The 19,723-nt window shown below is 40.2% G+C and overlaps 1 protein-coding gene across 1 annotated transcript; it reads right to left on the minus strand.

The window, feature by feature from the left end:
* Positions 1 to 391: 391 nt before the first annotated feature.
* On the minus strand, positions 392 to 19,204 carry LOC128510161 (complement factor I-like). Its single transcript, XM_053482218.1, has 13 exons — positions 19,096 to 19,204; positions 16,735 to 17,104; positions 10,448 to 10,595; positions 10,163 to 10,353; positions 9,882 to 10,001; positions 9,520 to 9,687; positions 8,104 to 8,118; positions 7,751 to 7,774; positions 7,530 to 7,660; positions 1,741 to 1,844; positions 1,376 to 1,656; positions 997 to 1,098; positions 392 to 871 (listed from the first exon to the last, which is right to left on the minus strand). Exons 1-13 carry the CDS (start codon positions 19,153 to 19,155, stop codon positions 654 to 656), a joined length of 1,932 nt encoding a protein of 643 aa, XP_053338193.1. The 5' UTR covers positions 19,156 to 19,204; the 3' UTR covers positions 392 to 653.
* Positions 19,205 to 19,723: the final 519 nt, after the last annotated feature.

Raw genomic sequence — 19,723 nt, forward strand, 5'->3', positions numbered from 1 at the left:
ATACACTATTAGGAAGCAGGAAACAGCAAGTGGCAGCGTTGACACTCAGATTACCGTAATACTAAACATTAATACTCCTGACTGTGATCTGTGTACAGCGACACACCTGCGTGAGAAATGTGGCTCAGTCACATCGTCACCGTGAGTGAACTCTCTGCCTTCAATCAACACCAACTACAGCAAAAGCTCAGTCTGTTTCAGTAAATCACATCACCTGGCTGTGTGAGGGGACAAATATTTGATAAAGAACTGTTATTTTTCCTCACCTAACATCATCTGTAAACATTTTTGCTGCTAGCAATGAACATCTTGTGCTTGTGCTTTTATGCTATTTCCCCAAAGTGCAGTTTACTGTGTGTTGCTTTGATCATTAATTATGATATTTAGACTGTTGTCATTTTGTGGCATCTGTTTATTAGTGTGATAACATACATGACATAATATTAGCATGTAATCAGATGTAACCAGAGCATTATAAGCATGGTCTCCAAATGATACCTGATATCATTACCAACTGCTTTCATATCAAAACAACTTTCCTAACAAAATATATAGTAATAAATTAAAAAGAAATTAAAGAATTTATTTAAAGGCACCCAAACTCAACTTCATCTACTTTATTAGCATTATTGGCGAGAGTGTCGGGTTCCACTTCACTGGTTGTACTTGGTGACTGCAGGCCAGCCGGTTTGCTGCCGAATCCACTCAAAATAGTGAGCCACTTGAGTGTAGACTCCTGGGAAGCCGGCTTCTCCGCACTTATCTCCCCAGCTCACGATTCCCCACACATATGAAACACCGCTCGCATCCTTACACACTAACGGGCCTCCTGAGTCACCCTGGCAAGAGTCAACGTTCCCTTCCAGATCACCTGGTACAGAGAAGATGTGAGAGTGTGGACGAATGAAACACAGAGACAGGCAGAGATGGATTATGTAAATGAGTAAGTTACTTAGGCAGGTGAGGTGAGACAAGTAAGGTAAGGTGTAAACATACCCGCACACATCATTCCTTTGTGATACCGCTCCTTGTAGTAGGACTCGCAGTTAGGGATAAGGCTCACATTGGCCCACCTCAGGATGTTCACACTGTCTCCCTCTACAAAGACATGGAGACAGGATTTATGTGGGAAAATAAGACAAGTGTGAAGAGGTGAGACAGATAAAAGACAGAGTTGTGGGGGGTTAAGATAAGACCAGTGTGGACATGTTTGTTAGGTTTGTTGTGGCGGAGTGATACAGATGAGACCAGTGTGGTCAGGTATGTTATATAAGTTGTGGAGAGGTGTGGCAGGTCAAAGCTGGGCAAGTGAGTCAGGAGGCACAACATTAGCGTTATGTTAAGCGGTTGTGCACAGTAAGAGCGTCTTGCGTACGTTTGTTGCGTCCCCAGCCAGAGATAGTGCAGGTGTAGTTAGCAGGAAACTGCAGTGGTGACCAAGGCACACAAACGGGGCGTACAGCAGGGTTCGGGTGAAGGCACTCCTTCTCATAGGCCAGTTCCTCCAGCTGGATGAGCGCGATGTCGTTCTCGTAGGTGCGCGGGTTGTATTCTCTGTGAATGATGATGTTCTTCACTGGGACACTGTCAGTTGTGGTCAGCAGAGATATCTTCTGCCACAGGGAGAATTTAATTCGGAATGACTGGGGCTTCGGCCTGCACACAAACATTATATAGTGTTCTATGGAATAACTACAAAAAGTGTCAGTGGTAGTTACAGTATATTTACCAAATGGCTACCTGACACAGTGAGCGGCGGTCAGAACCCAGCACCCACCGAGGTAAGCACCACCACAGTGGATTTTCTCATCTTCCTGTATGGCCACCTGCCACTGTATCTGAGTCTGAACATAACAACACACAATAACACACAGTGTTATTGACACACAACTTACTGCTGTGTAGTGTTGAGTATTGGTGTGAACTGGTGTGATGTATTATGGGATGTTGTGTAGTGCCTTGACCTGTTGTGTGTTGTGTTGTTTGTGTAGTGAGTGATGTGTTAAATGAAATAATTTCACTCATCTCTTTCTTAAAATTATCAACCTGTGTATTAGATTCGAAACCGACACATTTTCTTAAACAGATAGTACCAGCAATAACAGAACCCCTGTTAAAAATAATTCACTCTTCACTTAGCAGTGGGTATGTTTCAAAATCTTTTAAATTAGCAGTTATCAAACCAATAATTAAGAAACCTGACCTCGACCCCTGTCAGCTGTCCAGTTACAGACCAATATCAAACCTCCCCTTTATCTCTAAGATTCTGGAAAAGATAGTAGCGGAGCAGCTATGCTCATATCTACATAGGAATAACATACATGAACTGTATCAGTCAGGATTTAGGCCTCATCACAGTACAGAGACAGCGCTCGTTAAAGTAGTAAATGACCGTCTATTGGTCTCTGATCAGGGTTGTGTAACTATGCTTGTATTACTCGACCTCAGTCCAGCTTTTGATCATAGTATTCTTCTTCACTTCTTCTTCTTTGTCTTTCGGCTGTTCCCTTTTAGGGGGCGCCACAGCAAATCATCTGCCTCCATCTAACCCTATCCTCTGAAAACATCTAACATGGGTTGTCCCCCTGATAAACTCATTCTTGATCCTATCCATCCTTGTCACTCCCAAAGAGAACCTCAACATCTTCAGCTCTGCTACCTCCAACTCTGCCTCCTGTCTTTTCTTAAGTGCCACCGTCTCTAAGCCGTAGAGCATTGCTGCTCTCACCACTGTCCTGTACACCTTTCCTTTCATTCTCGCTGAATCTCTTTTATCGCACAACACACCTGACACTTTTCTCCACCCATTCCAACCTGCCTGTACCCGCCTCTTTACCTCCTTTGAACACTCTCCGTTGCTCTGGACCGTTGACCCTAAGTACTTAAAATCTTTTTAACTTCCTGCACCTTCTTTACCTCTGCTCCCTGTATCCTCACCGATCCTCCTGGGTCCCTCTCATTCACACACATGTATTCCGTCTTGCTGCGGCTAACCTTCATTCCTCTGCTTTCCAGAGCATACCTCCACCTCTCTAAATTTTCTTCCACTTGTTCCCTGCTCTCGCTACAGAGCACAATGTCATCTGCAAACATCATAGTCCATGGGGACTCCTGTCTTACCTCATCTGTCATCCTGTCCATCACCAGAGCAAACAAAAAGGGCCTTAGAGCCGATCCTTGATGCAGACCCACCTCCACCTTGAACTCTTCTGTCACACCTACAGCACATCTTACCACTGTCTTACAGCTCTCATACATGTCCTGCACCACTCTAACATACTTCTCTGCCACTCCAGACCTTCTCATACAATACCACAGCTCCTCTCTTGGCACCCTGTCATACGCTTTTTCTAAATCTAAAAAGACACAATGCAACTCCCTGTTACCTTCTCTGTACTTCTCCGCCAGCATCCTCAAAGCAAATACTGCATCTGATGTACTCTTTCTAGGCATAAAACCATATTGCTGCTCACAAATTCTCACCTCTGCCCTTAACCTGGCTTCCACTACTCTTTCCCACAGCTTCATTGTCTGGCTCATTAGCTTTATACCTCTATAATTGCCACAGCTTTGCACATCTCCCTTGTTCTTAAAAATCTGCACCAATACACTTCTTCTTCATTCCTCTGGAATCCTTTCACTCTCCAAGATCTTGTTAAACAAACTTGTCAGAAACTCTACTGCCACCTCTCCTAAGCACTTCCATACCTCCACAGGTATGTCATCAGGACCAACAGCCTTTCCACTCTTCATCCTCTTCAACGCCCTTCTCACCTCACTTCTACTAATATTTGCTACTTCCTGTTCCACACCAGTCACCTCTTCTACTCTTTGTCCTCTTTCGTTTTCATAGTATTCTTCTTCACAGATTAGAAAATGTAGTAGGAATTAAGAGAACAGCCCTCTCCTGGCTCAGATCCTATTTGACTTTATCAGTTTAGAGATTTAAATGGTGACGATTCTGCATGTTCTTAAGCAGAGTTTGGTGTTTCACAGGTTTCAGTAATAGGCCCACTGCTTTTTTCTCTTTACATGCTTCCTCTGGGCAACATAATTCGCAAACATGGTATTAGCTCAACCAAATGAGGAAACCAGCTTACTAAAGTTGCAAAATGTGTGCAGGACATAAGTTTGGTGACCAAGGCACAATGGTGTTGTTAATTAACTTCCTTCTGCTTAATCCTGATAAGACAGAAGTTTTAGTCATAGGACCACATGCAGCTAAAAGCAAGCTTTCTGATCACTCTGTAACTTTAGATGGCCTTTCTGTTCCATTAAGTGCAACAGTAAAAGACCTCGATGTGATTATAGATTCCAGCCTTTGATTTTAAGCACATGTAGATAATATTACCAGGATAGCATTCTTTCACCTCATAAATATTGCCAAGATTATGAATATATTGTCACTAAACGATACAGAAAAACTAGTTCATGTTTTTATCACCTCTAGGTTGGACTATTGTAATGCCTTACTGTCTGGTTGTTCAACTACAGTAGGTGCATAAACAAGCTTCAGCTAGTCCAGAATGCAGCAGCGAGAGTCCTCACTAGAACCAGAAGATACGAGCACATCACCTCTATCTTATCTTCACTGCATTGGCTCCCTGTGAAATTTCGCATTGATTTTAAAATACTACTCTCGACGTATAAAGCATTAAATGGTCTCGCGCCGCAGTACCTGAGCGAACTGAGTGTCTTAAGATCCGCCATGCCTACTTCGATCAAAGGATGCAGGCTGCTTATCAGTACTGCGTATTATGAAAACTACAGCTGGGGGCGGAGCTTTTTCTTCCCTAGCTCCAAAGTTATGGAATAGTCTTCCAAATAGTGTTCGGGACTCAGACACAGTCTCAGTGTTTAAGTCTACAGGTCTGTTATGAAATGTATTGAAGTATTGGGTCTTATTGTATTTATTGTACAGTGGAACCTCGGATTACGAGCTTAATTCGTTCCGGAAGCGGGCTCGTATTCCAAAACACTCGTAAACCAAATTTAATTTTCCCATAGGAAATAATGGAAACTTAAATTATCCGTTCTACAGCTCAAAAAAATAAATACATAAATATAATTAATACAAAATATAAAGTAAAAATAAAACAAATTAACCTGTACTTTACCTTAAAAAATGTAAAAATAAATCCCGACAGATAAGGGTTTTCATTTGTGCACGCAGGGTGTATGTGTGTAAAATGTGCGCGCGCGCACACACACGCACACACATTAATGGATAGACCGTTTTTAAAACCGTTTAAAAATTAGCAAGGAACATTCCTAGTCACACTCACGTGAGCGCATACTAACAGGATCCCTGCTGTAAGTAAAACAACAACAACAAAAAAACAAATTAAACAGCTTCTTACCTTTGAAAACAATCACGACAAAGAGGAGTTTGTGTGTTTATTTGGCAACCTGAGAGAAGGGGGGCTGAAGGGGGGCTCGCTCGCGTTTACGGCCCTCTTCTCTCAGGTTGCCAAACAAACACACAAACTCTCTGCCTTACACAGACACAAACACACGCGCACTCAAAAACACTGCAGGCACTAAGATCCAGCAAGGGAGACGATAGGTCTCAGCTTTACAGCGCCCCTTCTCTCAGGTTGCCAAATAAACACACAAAATCTTCTCTGTCGCGATTGTTTTCAAAGGTGAGGAGCTGTTTAATTTTTGTTGTTGTTGTTTTACTTTACAGTAGTGATCCCGTTAGTATGCGCTCACGCTAGTGTGACTAGCGATGTTCCTTGCTAATTTTTAAACGGTTTTAAAAACGGTCTCTCCGTTAATGCGTGTGTGTGTGTGTGTGTGTGTGTGTGTGTGTGTGTATTCACCCAGCAGTAGAGACGATTACCTACAATTCTGCTGCAAGAGAGAGAAAAACCGTTGGCTTACTTGTGAAGACGTGACGCTCAGTGTTAAAACAAGAAGCGAATGCGTGAAACCCGATACTTGGCGCTCGTAAACTAAGACAATGCTCGTTTTTCAAGTCAAAAATTATTTAAAATTGTTGCTCGTCTTGCAAAACACTCGTAAACCGCGTTACTCGTAATCCGAGGTTCCACTGTATTTAATTTAGGGGTCATGGGGCACAGAGTACAGTTCACCTCTCCCAAATGAAGCGACAAGCAGGGGGGCTAAATTATGTTAATGACACCTGACTTTCTTACAAATAACGCACATTTCATTCAAAATATTATAAACAGACCAATAATTTGCATTTGCAATTATTTAATTGTAAGAAATGGCAAATTAAAATAGGTAATAAAAACGATTATGATGTGGAGGTGAAATGGTTTAGTCTTGACTTTTGGTCGTGAGTGACAGCGTTGGGGGAAATCTGTTGATTGTCGAATCGTCGATTACAAAGTAAACACAGCGATGGAGAGGAAAAGGCCAAAGCTGTCAGGTGCCCAAATTAGGAAAAAAAGAAAAGAAGATGAGGAGAAACGGGCAAAATGTAACGATGTTCTCTCTGTATGATTAAGGTATTTATGTCATTATGTTCATTAGTGGTATAACGTTAACTCTTAGGTTTGTTAGCCTTCTTGCTTATGAAACTTGCTATGCTTACCATGCTAACAAAAACACAATAAAAGCCTAATATACAAACCATCACAGAAATTCTAATGGTTTCTATTAAATACTATTATGAACAATTAACTTTTTCCAGTGAAACTATTACAAAATCCCTTATTGTAGTGTGTTTCCGGCACTTTTCCAATAGGAAAACCAGCCCACCCACCAATAGAATCCATCATATACCAGCAGACATTGTTATACTTACCATTAAAACCAATACAATTCCCATTATAACCATTAAATCTTCTATTATTTTGGGGCAGGGTTCAATTGTTTTTTTTTCAGCAGTGTACTGTATACAACATGAGATCTAATTAAATTTAACCACAAAATTATGCTTTGCAACAAAACTTTTGCAAGTACAGTTATTTATTTCCCTTGTTTATGTTAATGTTGGCTATAGCCAATGTATTTACAATATACTGTAAATAGCCAGAGTAATTTGTGTAATACCTGAGGTCAACCATGTCTCAGGAACGGCTCACTGGCCTTGCTGTCATAAGCATTAATCATTCAATAGGGGAGCATAGCTCATATGATCTCATTATTGATGACTTTGCATCTAAAAAAGGCCAGAAATGGTAGATTTTAGTTTCAGTTTGTGTTTTCTGTTCTGCAGTAAAAATAAATAATTTAATTTTCTTTAGTGTGATTTATTCTATATATATTCTATATTTTATTTGTATATTATTTGTATATTTTTTCTTAAATAATATTTGTTTGCACATAGTATATTTATTTAACTTATGAGTAGTTTATTAATTTTTTTGCAAAAATTGGTCTGTTACGGAACGACGTGTAGTATTAATACAATAAAACATGTGGTGTGTACAAAATGTAAAGTTTTGTAATTTTTTGCGTCTCGCCCAGGGAGCAGTTCAGTGTAGAACCGTCACTGGTAATAATGTAATTATTTTGTGGTCTTGTGTATTATTGTGTATTGTTGTATGTCTGACCGGCATAGCTTCCTCTCCCCCCACCACACGTTTTGTGCGTCTGCGCGTTTCTTCCTCTGTCTTGTGAACATAGTCCATGTTGGGAATCCCACACTCCAGGGTCTCTGTGTGATTGCGTATCTTCAGGATATCTGACACACACACACACAGAGATGTTATTATTTTTGTGATATTGTAAAGATGTGTCTTCACATGTGACTTGTGAGTGTTGAGCTTTTTACCGTCTTTAGAATTCGTCCAGACTTCTGTAAAAACAAACACAATATTTAAATTAAACCACATACTTGAACATTATAGAGTTAGCGTTCTGTTAGGGTTAACCTTCATGGCTAGTTGTATAGTTTCTCAGCCTGACAGTGTGTGTAAGTGGCACTAGCTAACATTAGCGAGCTCTGCTGCTTGGGGTAAGGCTAGTTGTGTAGTTTTGTTTGTCTTCAAGGTAAAAAGCATGGTCAGTTCATGTTTTAATTGTTTGTTTAGACATGATTTAGCACCTTCTTTAGCATTAGAATGACGATGACGGAATATTTCCCGGATGTGCATGTGGTGCGTAGCGTAGCAGACAGATGCTAACCTGTTTTAGGTTCCTCTGATGCTTCTGAAAAGAGCAGAAAGAGCTTGATTACTGATTAGCTGCTAGTATCATTAGCATTATCAAACATCAGTGACAGCTCATATCTTTAAGAGAGAGAGAGAGAGAGAGAGAGAGACAGAGTGTGTGTGGGACATCTGATCTTTAACATGCTAACAGTTTGCTAGCAACTAGCTAACAAAACACAGCTGATGGGAATTAGTTTTAGAAAAACTGGCAACTCTCATTTATTTAGTGTGAGACACACACACACAGTAACTCATCTTTACATCCGCTCAAACCACACTTCCAATTTCTCACACTGTTTTTTATATTTAAAACAATAGTCTGTGAAAGACGCGAACGAAAGCTCTAAGCTCCAGACCCTTTCTGACGAGTCGCCTATGAACTGCTTTTATCACTGGGAAGGTGTCCTGAGGCCAAACCACACCATTTTTAAAACTAGGTTTCCAGTTTAGACAAAATAATAAGAGAAAAAGAGAAATGGACAGAAGATAAAGGTAATATAGGAACGTAGTCAAATAGGAAAGTATAATGCTTGCGTTTAATCCGCCTTGCTATACTGCTAGCTTACAGAACACTGGATATAATTTTTTTGTAGCAAAGTTAAAACAATGGTTTATTATTTATTTATTAATTGGGTTTGGAGTTGGGTTGGTAAAACAAAACACCATAAACACTAGAACCATGGCCCGAGGAGTAAGTTCAGTTTCCTCACCACCAGAGCAGAAATTACATCAGAAGTCAAAACCCAGGACAGAACGTGAAGCTGTACAATCAGGCAAATCAGTCTGCAATAACTGATAGACACATTGATTATTTCTACAAACAAAATTCAGTGTAAACCAACTTAGTAGCAAATAATGTTAACTTTTTTAAAAATAATAATAATATATAAATGCTACATATGACTGTAACAAATATCTTACAATTCAAAACATCTCTTATGCATATACTATAGAAGGAGAAATAAATGTACGAGTGGTGTTCAAGTCAAACTGGGACTTGTGGTGAAATTTCTCAGCAATAGAGGCACGGAACTAATTGTAGATTTTCTTTCCCCCTCCCCCCCAAAAAAGGCAAATCACCACTCCATTCCCTCCGACCTCCATCCCTTATTTCTGCTTTATGGAGTTTGCAAACCCTACGTGAATATGGTGCGTAATGTAGCAGACACTGACCTTTCTCCAATTTCTGATGCTCTGACGGTCCTGAAACAAAAAAACACTTGATCAGCACTAACAAGCTCATATCTTTAAACGTGTGCATGTGTAACAGAGAGAGATCTTATCTTTTTCATACTAACAGTTTGGTACCAACTTGGTAACAAGACACAGTGTTTAGCTAGCTATTCATAAATGTACAGTAGCAGCTGGTAGAAGTTAAGTAATGACTAACCTGATCCTAAGTGTTCCTTGCGTGAACCCGATCGAGGAATACTCTTCCTGACCGTTTCGACCGTTTCGATCTCGTCCTCCCCTCCGAGACAATCCCGGATCTTATCTTGAACGGCGTACGGTGGAAGACACACTCCACTTTTACAGTAAAAGGCTCCATTTTGGCAACCTATACACAACACAACACCATGCTACATAACAACACACAATACTACACAAGGCTACACAGCATCACGTACAGCATCACACAACACGACACACTATACACTCCGCTCCACACTGCACAAAGACAGCACCGTGATGTAGCGTCGTCCTGCAGTGTGTTGTGTTGTAGTGTGTTTGTCCGTGTGTGAGTTGTCGTACCTGTGCAGCACATTTCGTCGCTGTTGTCCCCACAGTCGTCCACTCCGTCACAGATGTGTTCCCACGACACACACTTCTCATTAACACAGTGGAACCCGTCACACTCGTCCTTGCCTACAGCTGTCCAGACAACAAAAAACGTGTGTGTGTATCATTTACAGACCATCTTTATTATACAGGACACACAAACACCATGACCTGTCCACAGTGGGCGTGTCCAAAACCACTGTACATGTACATTAGATATATTAGAGGTAAAATGTACGAGACTCAGTTATTACCTGGCTCATTTGTGTAACATGTTACCGTAGCAACAGATGTGTCTTCACTGATGGAGCGAGGTTTGTACAGTAGACACTCGGCCAAGGTGCGCTCCGCCCCTGTGCACCTCACATCGACACACTCGTGCACCCTGGACACTCCCATTATGTCCTTAAACTCGCTCTTCCCAAAAACCTTTGCTCCTCTGAGACTTAGAGACAAACAGATAGATAGATAGATAGATAGATAGATAGAGTGTGTGTGTGTGTGTGTGTGTGTGTGTGTGTGTGTGTGTGTGTGTATACCTGGGGTTGTTTTTGTTGTGTTTGCAGACAACGTTAGCGGCCGCCATGTTCCACGAGTCTGAACCACAAACCAGCGCCGTCACATCGGCTGTGCGGAACTGAACCACCTGCTGGCCCTTGAGGCCTCGTAATTCCACTTTAAAAGGTTCTGTCTCACACACACACACACACACACACACACATACACACACACACACACACACACATATACACACCTTCGAATTCCATGGAATTATTTTAATGGATAGTAATTATTTACATTTTTTCTACACTGTTAACTAACGCTGAGGGTCTCCAAAATATGGCAGTTGATATTGAGATGTTTATCTGCTCCTTCTGCTCTGTAAAGCTTCATAACGGCTCTAATCTGAGATGCTGGTTGTTAATTGGTGAATTCTGAGGCTGGTGACTCTAAATGAACTTCTCCTCCGCAGCAGAGCTCAGTTTTGGTCTTGCGTTTCTGGGAAGGTCTTCATGAGAGACAGTTTCATCATCATGGAGCTCGATGAGTTTCACAAACACACTCGACACAATACTGTTCTTGTGAGAACTGTTCAAGAACAGCTGACCTTCATGCCTTAACATAACAACTGACTGTTAGTGTTGTTAATTACCTAATGACAACTATGAATTTATGTGATCTTAACAAAAACAACTTGTTATATATGACATCACAAAAGTAGAGATAATGTGTTTACTTTTACAGTGAAACCTTGGATTGCACGTAACTTGGTCTGCGCATGTTTTGCAAGACAAGCAAAAATTATTAATACATTTTAATTTAAAAAACGAGCGAGGTCTACTATAGAAGGCACGCCCTTGTCTGCCAAGCATCACATGATCGCAACTGAGCAAATAGTTCTTCCCTCTCTTGTGCTGTGGAATTGTGGGTAATCGTCTCTTACGCTCAGTCTCAGTGCGTGTGTTTCAATCGTATAGTCAACATCCTCCATTGTGATTGGAGATTTTAATATTCATTTTGAAAACCCAGAAGACCCTCTGAGAACTGCATTTATGTCTATACTGGACTCGGTAGGAGTAAATCAGTGTGTAGTAGGACCCACTCATAAAGCAGGTCACACTTTAGATTTAATAATATTATTTGGATTAAGTATAAGAAATTTATTCACAATTCCACTGTCTGAAGTTATCTCAGATCACTATCTTGTCTCAATTCAAGTGTGTCACAATAATAATGTACACACAGCGCCGCGCTACCGTATGAAACGTACATTCACATTAACTACATTCACATTAACTTATCAGTAATCTCCCAGAGTTACACACTTCGATTAGATCACCGTCTGACCCCACAGAACTCATTTAGGCCACTGAATATTTAGAGTCGACATTTCGCTATACCTTAGATAATGTAGCTCCAGTTAAAAGAAAAATTATTAGAGATAAGAAACTCGCTCCCTGGTATAACGATCACACGCGCACTTTAAAACAGACCGCTCGGAAATTAGAACGTAAATGGCGTCAAACTAAATTACTAGTATTTCAAATAGCATGGAAGGAGAGCATCCAGAACTATAGAAAAGCTCTTAGTGTAGCTAGATCAACATATCTCTCCACTCTTATAGAAAATAACAAAAATAATCCTAGATTCTTATTTAATGCTGTAGCCAAATTAACCAGAAATAAGACCACTGCAGAAATCTCCACAACAACATCATGCAATAGTGAGGACTTCATGAACTTTTTTAATAATAAAATTGTAAATATTAGGCATAAAATTGAGGTTTTGAAACCGAACAATGTAATTGATGCAGATGTTAATCTAGCCATGTCAGACCAGAACCTAGAATACTTTACTCCCCTTGAAGAGAATGAACTAATTTTACTCATCTCTTCTTCAAATTCATCAACCTGTATATTAGATCCTGTACCGACACATTTTCTTAAACAGATAGTACCAGCAATAATAGAACCCCTGATGAGAATAATTAATTCTTCACTCAGCATTGGTTATGTTCCAAAATCTTTTAAATTAGCAGTTATCAAACCAATAATTAAGAAACCTGACCTCGACCCCTGTCAGCTGTCCAGTTACAGACCAATATCAAACCTCCCCTTTATCTCTAAGATTCTGGAAAAGATAGTAGCGGAGCAGCTATGCTCATATATACATAGAAATGGCATACATGAACTGTATCAGTCAGGATTTAGGCCTCATCACAGTACAGAGACAGCGCTCGTTAAAGTAGTAAATGACATTCTATTGGCCTCTGATCAGGGTTGTGTAACTATGCTTGTATTACTTGACCTCAGTGCAGCTTTTGACACCGTTGATCCGCTATTCTTCTTCACAGATTAGAAAATGTAGTGGGAATTAAGGGTACAGCCCTCTCCTGGCTCAGATCCTATCTGACCCATCGTTATCAGTATGTAGACTTAAATGGTGATTATTCTGCATGTTCTCTAGTGGAGTTTGGCGTTCCGCAGGGTTCAGTTTTAGGTCCACTGCTTTTTTCCCTTTACATGCTTCCTCTGGGCAACATAATCCGTAAGCATGGTATTAGTTTTCATTGTTATGCTGACAATACACAGTTATATGTCTCAGCAAAACCTGATGAGAAAAAACAGCTTACTAAAATTGAGCATTGTGTGCAGGACATAAGAAATTGGATGCTAATTAACTTCCTTCTGCTAAATCCGGATAAGACAGAAGTTCTAGTCATAGGACCGCATACAGCTAGGAGTAATATTTTAGATCACACCGTAACTTTAGATGGCCTTTCTGTTCCATCAAATGCAACAGTGAAAGACCTTGGTGTGATTATTGATTCCAGCCTTTCATTTGAAGCTCATGTAGATAATATTACCAGGATAGCATTCTTTCACCTCAGAAATATTGCCAGGATAAGAAATTTATTGTCGCTAAACGATGCAGAAAAACTAGTTCATGCTTTTATCACCTCTAGGTTAGACTATTGTAATGCCTTACTGTCTGGTTGTTCAGCTAGATGCATAAATAAACTTCAGCTAGTCCAGAATGCAGCAGCGAGAGTCCTCACCAGAACCAGAAGATATGAGCACATCACCCCTATCTTATCTTCACTCCATTGGCTCCCTGTGAAATTTCGCATTGATTTTAAAATACTACTCTTGACATATAAAGCATTAAATGGTCTCGCGCCGCAGTACCTGAGTGAACTGCTAGTGTATTACGATCCGCCACGCCTACTTCGATCAAAGGATGCAGGCTGCTTGTCAGTACCGCGTATTATGAAAAATACAGCTGGGGGCGGAGCTTTTTCTTACAAAGCCCCAAAGTTATGGAATAGTCTTCCAAATAGTGTTCGTGACTCAGACACAGTCTCAGTGTTTAAGTCCAGGCTAAAAACCTATTTATTTAGCCAAGCATTTTTATAAATAGATTAGCCTTAGGTAAAGGAGCAGATCTGGGGGACTCATGGACGTAGAGTATTATGGTGAACTGGTATGTTTGGATGCTGTCTTCCTCACTCTCAATGATCACTCAGGTTTGTTGACGGTGAGGTGATTGTTTGCTTTACATCTCAGGAAGCCCTCATGTTTGTGTTTCCTTCTGGCTCCTCCCTTTTAGTTATGATGTCATAGTTCATCCTGCCGGAGTCTCTGCTTGCACTCTACAGTTAATATACATTCACATTATACATTGTGTGACTGTGACCAGACCTAACTGCCATCTCTCCTCTTCTTCTCTTTCCCCCCCTCTTTCTTTTTCCTCTCTCCTCCTGTCCCCCCTTTCACTCTTTCTCTCTCTCTCTGTCGAGCTACACATGTCGTTCCTGAGCTGCCAGTGATCCAGACTCCCTTTGCCCTCCGGACCTGTCTGACCCATCCTGGTGCCCCGCTTCTGGCTGAAGATCTCGTCACATGGATGCCCCGTGTGTCTCTCTGGGATGCGTCTGGTGTCTGGGAATGATTCTCTCTACCTAGAAGACGGTTCTGGCCTTGACTGGTGTTGGCAACTGTTTCTCTGGGGACTTGACAGTTCGATAGTTCATGACTGGAACTTCTTACAAGTCTACCTGGGTCTTCAATAACTACCTGGACTCCATATTAACATCAATTAACATCAGCTATTATAGCTGAACTGCCTCCCACCCTACACACTGTATGAGTGCAGATCATTTACTGCTTTCTGTTTCACCCAGATGAGGATGGGTTCCCTGTTGAGTCTGGTTCCTCTCAAGGTTTCTTCCTATTACCATCTCAGGGAGTTTTTCCTTGCCACTGTCGCCCTCGGCTTGTTCACCAGGGACAAACTGACCATTTTGATTCATACAAATTCACATTTCATACAAACTTAAATAATTCTTTTGATTGTGTGAAGCTGCTTTGCGGCAATGAAAATTGCTAAAAGCGCTATACAAATAAAATTGAATTGAATTGAATTGATCACGTATTTGTGTGTGTGTGTGTGTGTGTGTGTGTGTGTGTGTGCGCGCATGTAAAGCATGTTTTAATATTTTGTAGTGACTGTTTTTTAGTAACTGTACTGCAGCAACGGCTTCTTTAAAGAAAGAAAGGTTTAAAAGGCCGTAGCAGTGCTGGAGATGAATCTGTTTAGAAGAGTGATTCCAGTAGTGTGTGTATGTGTGTGTGCGGTGCCCCTGCGACTGCACTTTAACTTATAGAAGAATCCCAACAGAGCAGTGTTTCCCTTAGTGTGCATGTTTGTGCTTGTGTAAAGCTGAAGTAAGAGGAGAGGGGAAAAGAGGGGGCTACAGTGTAGGACAACTTTCACACACACACACACACAGCATTTGGCAGCCACCCTTATCCAGAGCAGCTTAAATATCATCTTTTTTTCACATCTAAGCAATTTAGGATTAAGGGCCTTGCTTAAGGGCCCAACAGTAGCAACTTGGTGGTCCTCGCCTTTGAAGCCAGGACGTACCGATCCATTGTCTAATGTCTTAACCACTAAGCCACCACTGACCCCCCCACAGACACAGTGTGTAACATTGTGACCATGTGTGTGCACACGCGTTAAGTAAAATTTAAGAGGTTTCTTGTTAAAGAAGTTTCCCGAAAGAGCACTGTTTCTGTTAGTGTGTGTGTGTGTGTGTGTGTGTGTGTAAAGCCCAATCCCAATTCTCCCCCTTACCCCTACACTTAGCCCTACCCCTCCGTTTGGCCCCTCACTTGAAGGGGTAGGGGTGTATCATTTCTCTTTTGGTTGGAGGGGTAGGGGGAAGGGGAGGGGCCAGATAGCCCTCCAAACGAAGATTTTTCGGGCCTCACTTCAAACGAAGGGCTAACGAAATTTTCAACATGGCTGCTCACTCGAGCAAGCAGACCCATAAATGTAACGAATTTTTGCCATTAATAAGGATTTTTATGACAAGTTTTTTATTATATGTATATTACCTTTAGTCTTGTGTTTGTGTTTATGGTGATGTTCTTTAAACAAACGTTTGCAAAAAAAAAAAAAAATCGCTAAAGTTTGCTAGCGGATAGCACCGATTGCACAATATTACAAATATATATTTTTATGTCATATACACTTTACTGCTACAAACAAATATGAAAGTTCAGTAGCACAGCAGTTTGCCGAGCATTTGATAACATATGATGACGTATAACAGTGTTGTAGTGGTGTCCCATTTCTTAGGGGAAATATTTTAAAGGGGTAGAAAATAGAATTGGGATTGGGCTTAAGTTGTCCTACACAGTAACCCCCTCTCTCCTCCTCTCGTCTTACTTCAGCTTCACACAAGCACACACACACTAATGAAAACACTGCTTTGTCAGGACTTTTTTCAAAGGTAAAGTGCAGGTAAATTTGTTTTATTTTTACTTTAGGCTATATTTTGTGTGAATATTTTTATATGAATATTTTTGGGTTGTGGAACGAATCGTCTGAGTTTTCATTAGTTCTTATGGGGGAAATTCACTGTGATATACGAGTGTTTTTATATACTGTACAGAACGCTTCTGGAAAGAATGATGTTCATAATCCAAGGTTTAACTGTAGATACTCTACATTGTGCCTATTTAAATTATGTTTATCATTTCAGAAATGTAAGGCTTAATGTTAAATAAAAGTTAAAAAAAACCCATTTAATTCAGTATTTAATAATAATTTTGCAACAGTTCATTTACAGCTAGGTTTGTTCAGTGGTTGAAATATTCGTAGCTAATGAAGTTATTAGTTTTTCTACTCTGTTCTCTAAACATATCGTGTTTTTATTTCTGCTCAGTTCATCATTAAGAGTTTTGGAAATGTTTCAGCACTGCTGTTTATATCATGAATGATGATGATTATGATGATGATGATTTGTGTCGCTCACCCTCACATGACCCGAGGTCTGTGTAATGAGAGAACAGGGGTCTCTTTTCTCGGCAGGCGTTGGCCTGAGCCTGGCACAGGGACATGTAGCTCCTCCCCTCCAGTCCACACACCCTGGGGCCGAAGCGGGGACACTGATAGGGCAGTTTACACACACACTGACCGTTGATGCAGCGCTCCCAGGGCGGGCAGAACACTTTAGTGCAGGACGAGCGGGTGTGTTTCTCATCCACACACTCCTGAGACAGCAGACTGGGGGGCGGGGCTTTGTGATGAGGTGTGGGAGGGGGCGTTAGTGATGAGGTGTCAGGTTCAGGTTTCTCATCCGATGGCTTTTCATGCTTGTGGGCGGATCCCCCCACCGTACCTACCTGAACAACCAGAAGTGAAATAAAATGTCATTTTATTCATAATAATGTTTTTTTTTTCATGCTCTCCTGGACCACAGCGTCAGTTCCACCTCATCACATTGTCTGGGTCCGAGCCTTTTACAGCTACACACTAGCTAGCTGAACCAACGTTCATCTCCGTCAAGTAATAAATAAGGGCAGACTGAAAAATAAAGCCAGACTCACTGCGGGGTTGTGTTCAGTGTGACTGTCTTCATTCTAATGAGTACACACAGAGAAACACACACACACACACACATTAAAAAAAAAAGTCTCTAATGGTTAAATCAGGCCAAGATTTGTATTATTAAATTTGTATTAATTCCCACCCACATGTACACAAAGCCCCGCCCACATTACGTTCAGAAGCTCATAGTGTATCTTAGGTGTGAATGTATTTTTGCATCTATATAATTTACCATCTGATGAAAAGTGCAACACATTAAAGTCATCATCAGACGACGAAGGTGAAGAAGGACAAAGATAAAATACTTAAAAACTTACAGTGGGGGGCTTGAATTGCTCCTTCACTTTCTTTTGGTGCTTGTGATCAGCCTGAACACACACACACACACACACACACACAGAGTCTTCATTTCATTACTGATCAGGTGTTTAATTTCTAAACATTACACACAGTCCTAACTCTAATTGTTGTTCTAACTTTTAAAGAATGTCCTGTTACATTATTGCCCCTTTATCTTTACACTTAATATCAGTGAGAGAAGTTTGTTCTTTTGTCCTGTTGACGTTATAGCAGTTAAAAACACTCCCTCCCTAACCTCAGCTCTCTCTCTCTATTCCCTCCAAACCGGGTCATGTGACTGAGGCCAATCAGAGTCACAACTAAAAGATTATCTCTCAATCTTTAACACACGACTTTCCAAAAGTTTTAACTTTCACTATTCTACATTTAATTTAAATTCCAGATTTACAGTTCAGGATTACTGTAACATCCGGTCACATGCCGTCTCACAGATCATCTAAACTTCAGAAACGTCTCTTTCCCCAATCTCATCCAGCTTCAAAAGAATAATTACTGATGTTTAAATACATTTAAAAATCAATAAATAAAAAGAAGAAGGTTTTTCTTATAACATTGTTTGTAAACATGTGCCCACTGGTGGGGTCGTGACCTCTGGTTTGGTGAATCATCCACAGGAGTCAATAGAGTGGACAAATGGCAAGACGGAGCAAAGAGCAGGACATTTGAATGAATATTGACTTTTCATCATCATTCTGGTCTCTGTTTCACAACCATGTGCTCACAGATCGGCCTCAGCTGCATTCTAAAACCAGGTCAGTTTGTTTAAAAAAAAAAAAATAGTTGACACCCTTCATGAAAATGAGCAAAAATACACACCAACCTGCGCATCTTACTTCAAGCTAAAGTTGTAGAAATGTGGTGTATTATTATACTGTACATGTATTTATAATAATAATAATAATAATAATAATTATTATTATTATTATTATTATTATTATATGACATTTTAGCACAGTATAAGCAGTGAAAAGCAGTTAAAAGCTCTGATCTTTGCACAGTAATAGTTTTGCTCTTTCTCTTTTTCCTAATGATGATATAAAAATCCATTTCATAAGGTTATTCCAAATATGACTTGGGGTGCCAATAATTATTCACCAGAAAAAATATCTTATTATTAAAAAATTCTTATTCTTATAATCCCCAAATGTTTAAAAGCACGATAAGAGAATAATTTTAGAGAAAAGTAGAATAGTTTTTAATAATTTTGGTTATTTTATTATGAAGTCTTCTGAAGGGTGCCAATATTTGTAGAGTCACTCAGTGCATTACGGTGCTAAAACACTAAATCAGATCAAATCTCAACTTGGCTTTATAGCTGCTGGATTGTAGACTGAGGACCATCTTTTTAAACACTCACTCAGTCTGATTATTACTGAGTCTGAATTCCTTTCTAATAAATCTGATGAATGAAGCGGTCAGGACTCACCGTGCGCCCGAGCTGCAGCAGGAGGGCAGAGAGAAGAAGAACGAGTGTAATCCTCATCATTCTATCCTTCTAGCTCTCCTCTCTGCCGTCTTCTCTCTGTCTTTTATCCACCTGAACCCCGAGTCCTGATTCTCCCCAAACAAACCTTCAGTAATCATTAACTTCTGTAAACACACACCGACGATTTACTGGAATATTCCAGCGCATAACACACAGTAAATCAATCTGTGTGTGTGTGTCAGATTAAGTAACAGATAATGCTTATTTCATTTGAAAAGTAGGCAAAAGCTTTTGTAACATAAATGTATATTATTTCTTCATTAATTACTTCTTAACACAGATTATTTACAGTTTTGTTGTTGTTGTTGTTGTTGTTGTTTATTTGTGTTGCTGAAGGGGAAAGAGTTGTGAAATCAAACACACTACACTTCTTGTGTCTAAAAATTCTATTATTCTTTGTACACACTTTGTGACTTTCACACACATCGACAAAACACACAGAATCATAATGTAAAAAAAACTATTGGAACAAAATGTTTTTAGTTTTTACAAATATTGCTTTCTGTTATTAATCATTAAAATGTAATAATTAAACTATATAAAGCAAATAAAGAAGCAGGATGAGCTG

The sequence above is a fragment of the Clarias gariepinus genome, chromosome 22 (assembly GCF_024256425.1).
Source record: "Clarias gariepinus isolate MV-2021 ecotype Netherlands chromosome 22, CGAR_prim_01v2, whole genome shotgun sequence".
Lineage (NCBI taxonomy): Eukaryota > Metazoa > Chordata > Actinopteri > Siluriformes > Clariidae > Clarias > Clarias gariepinus.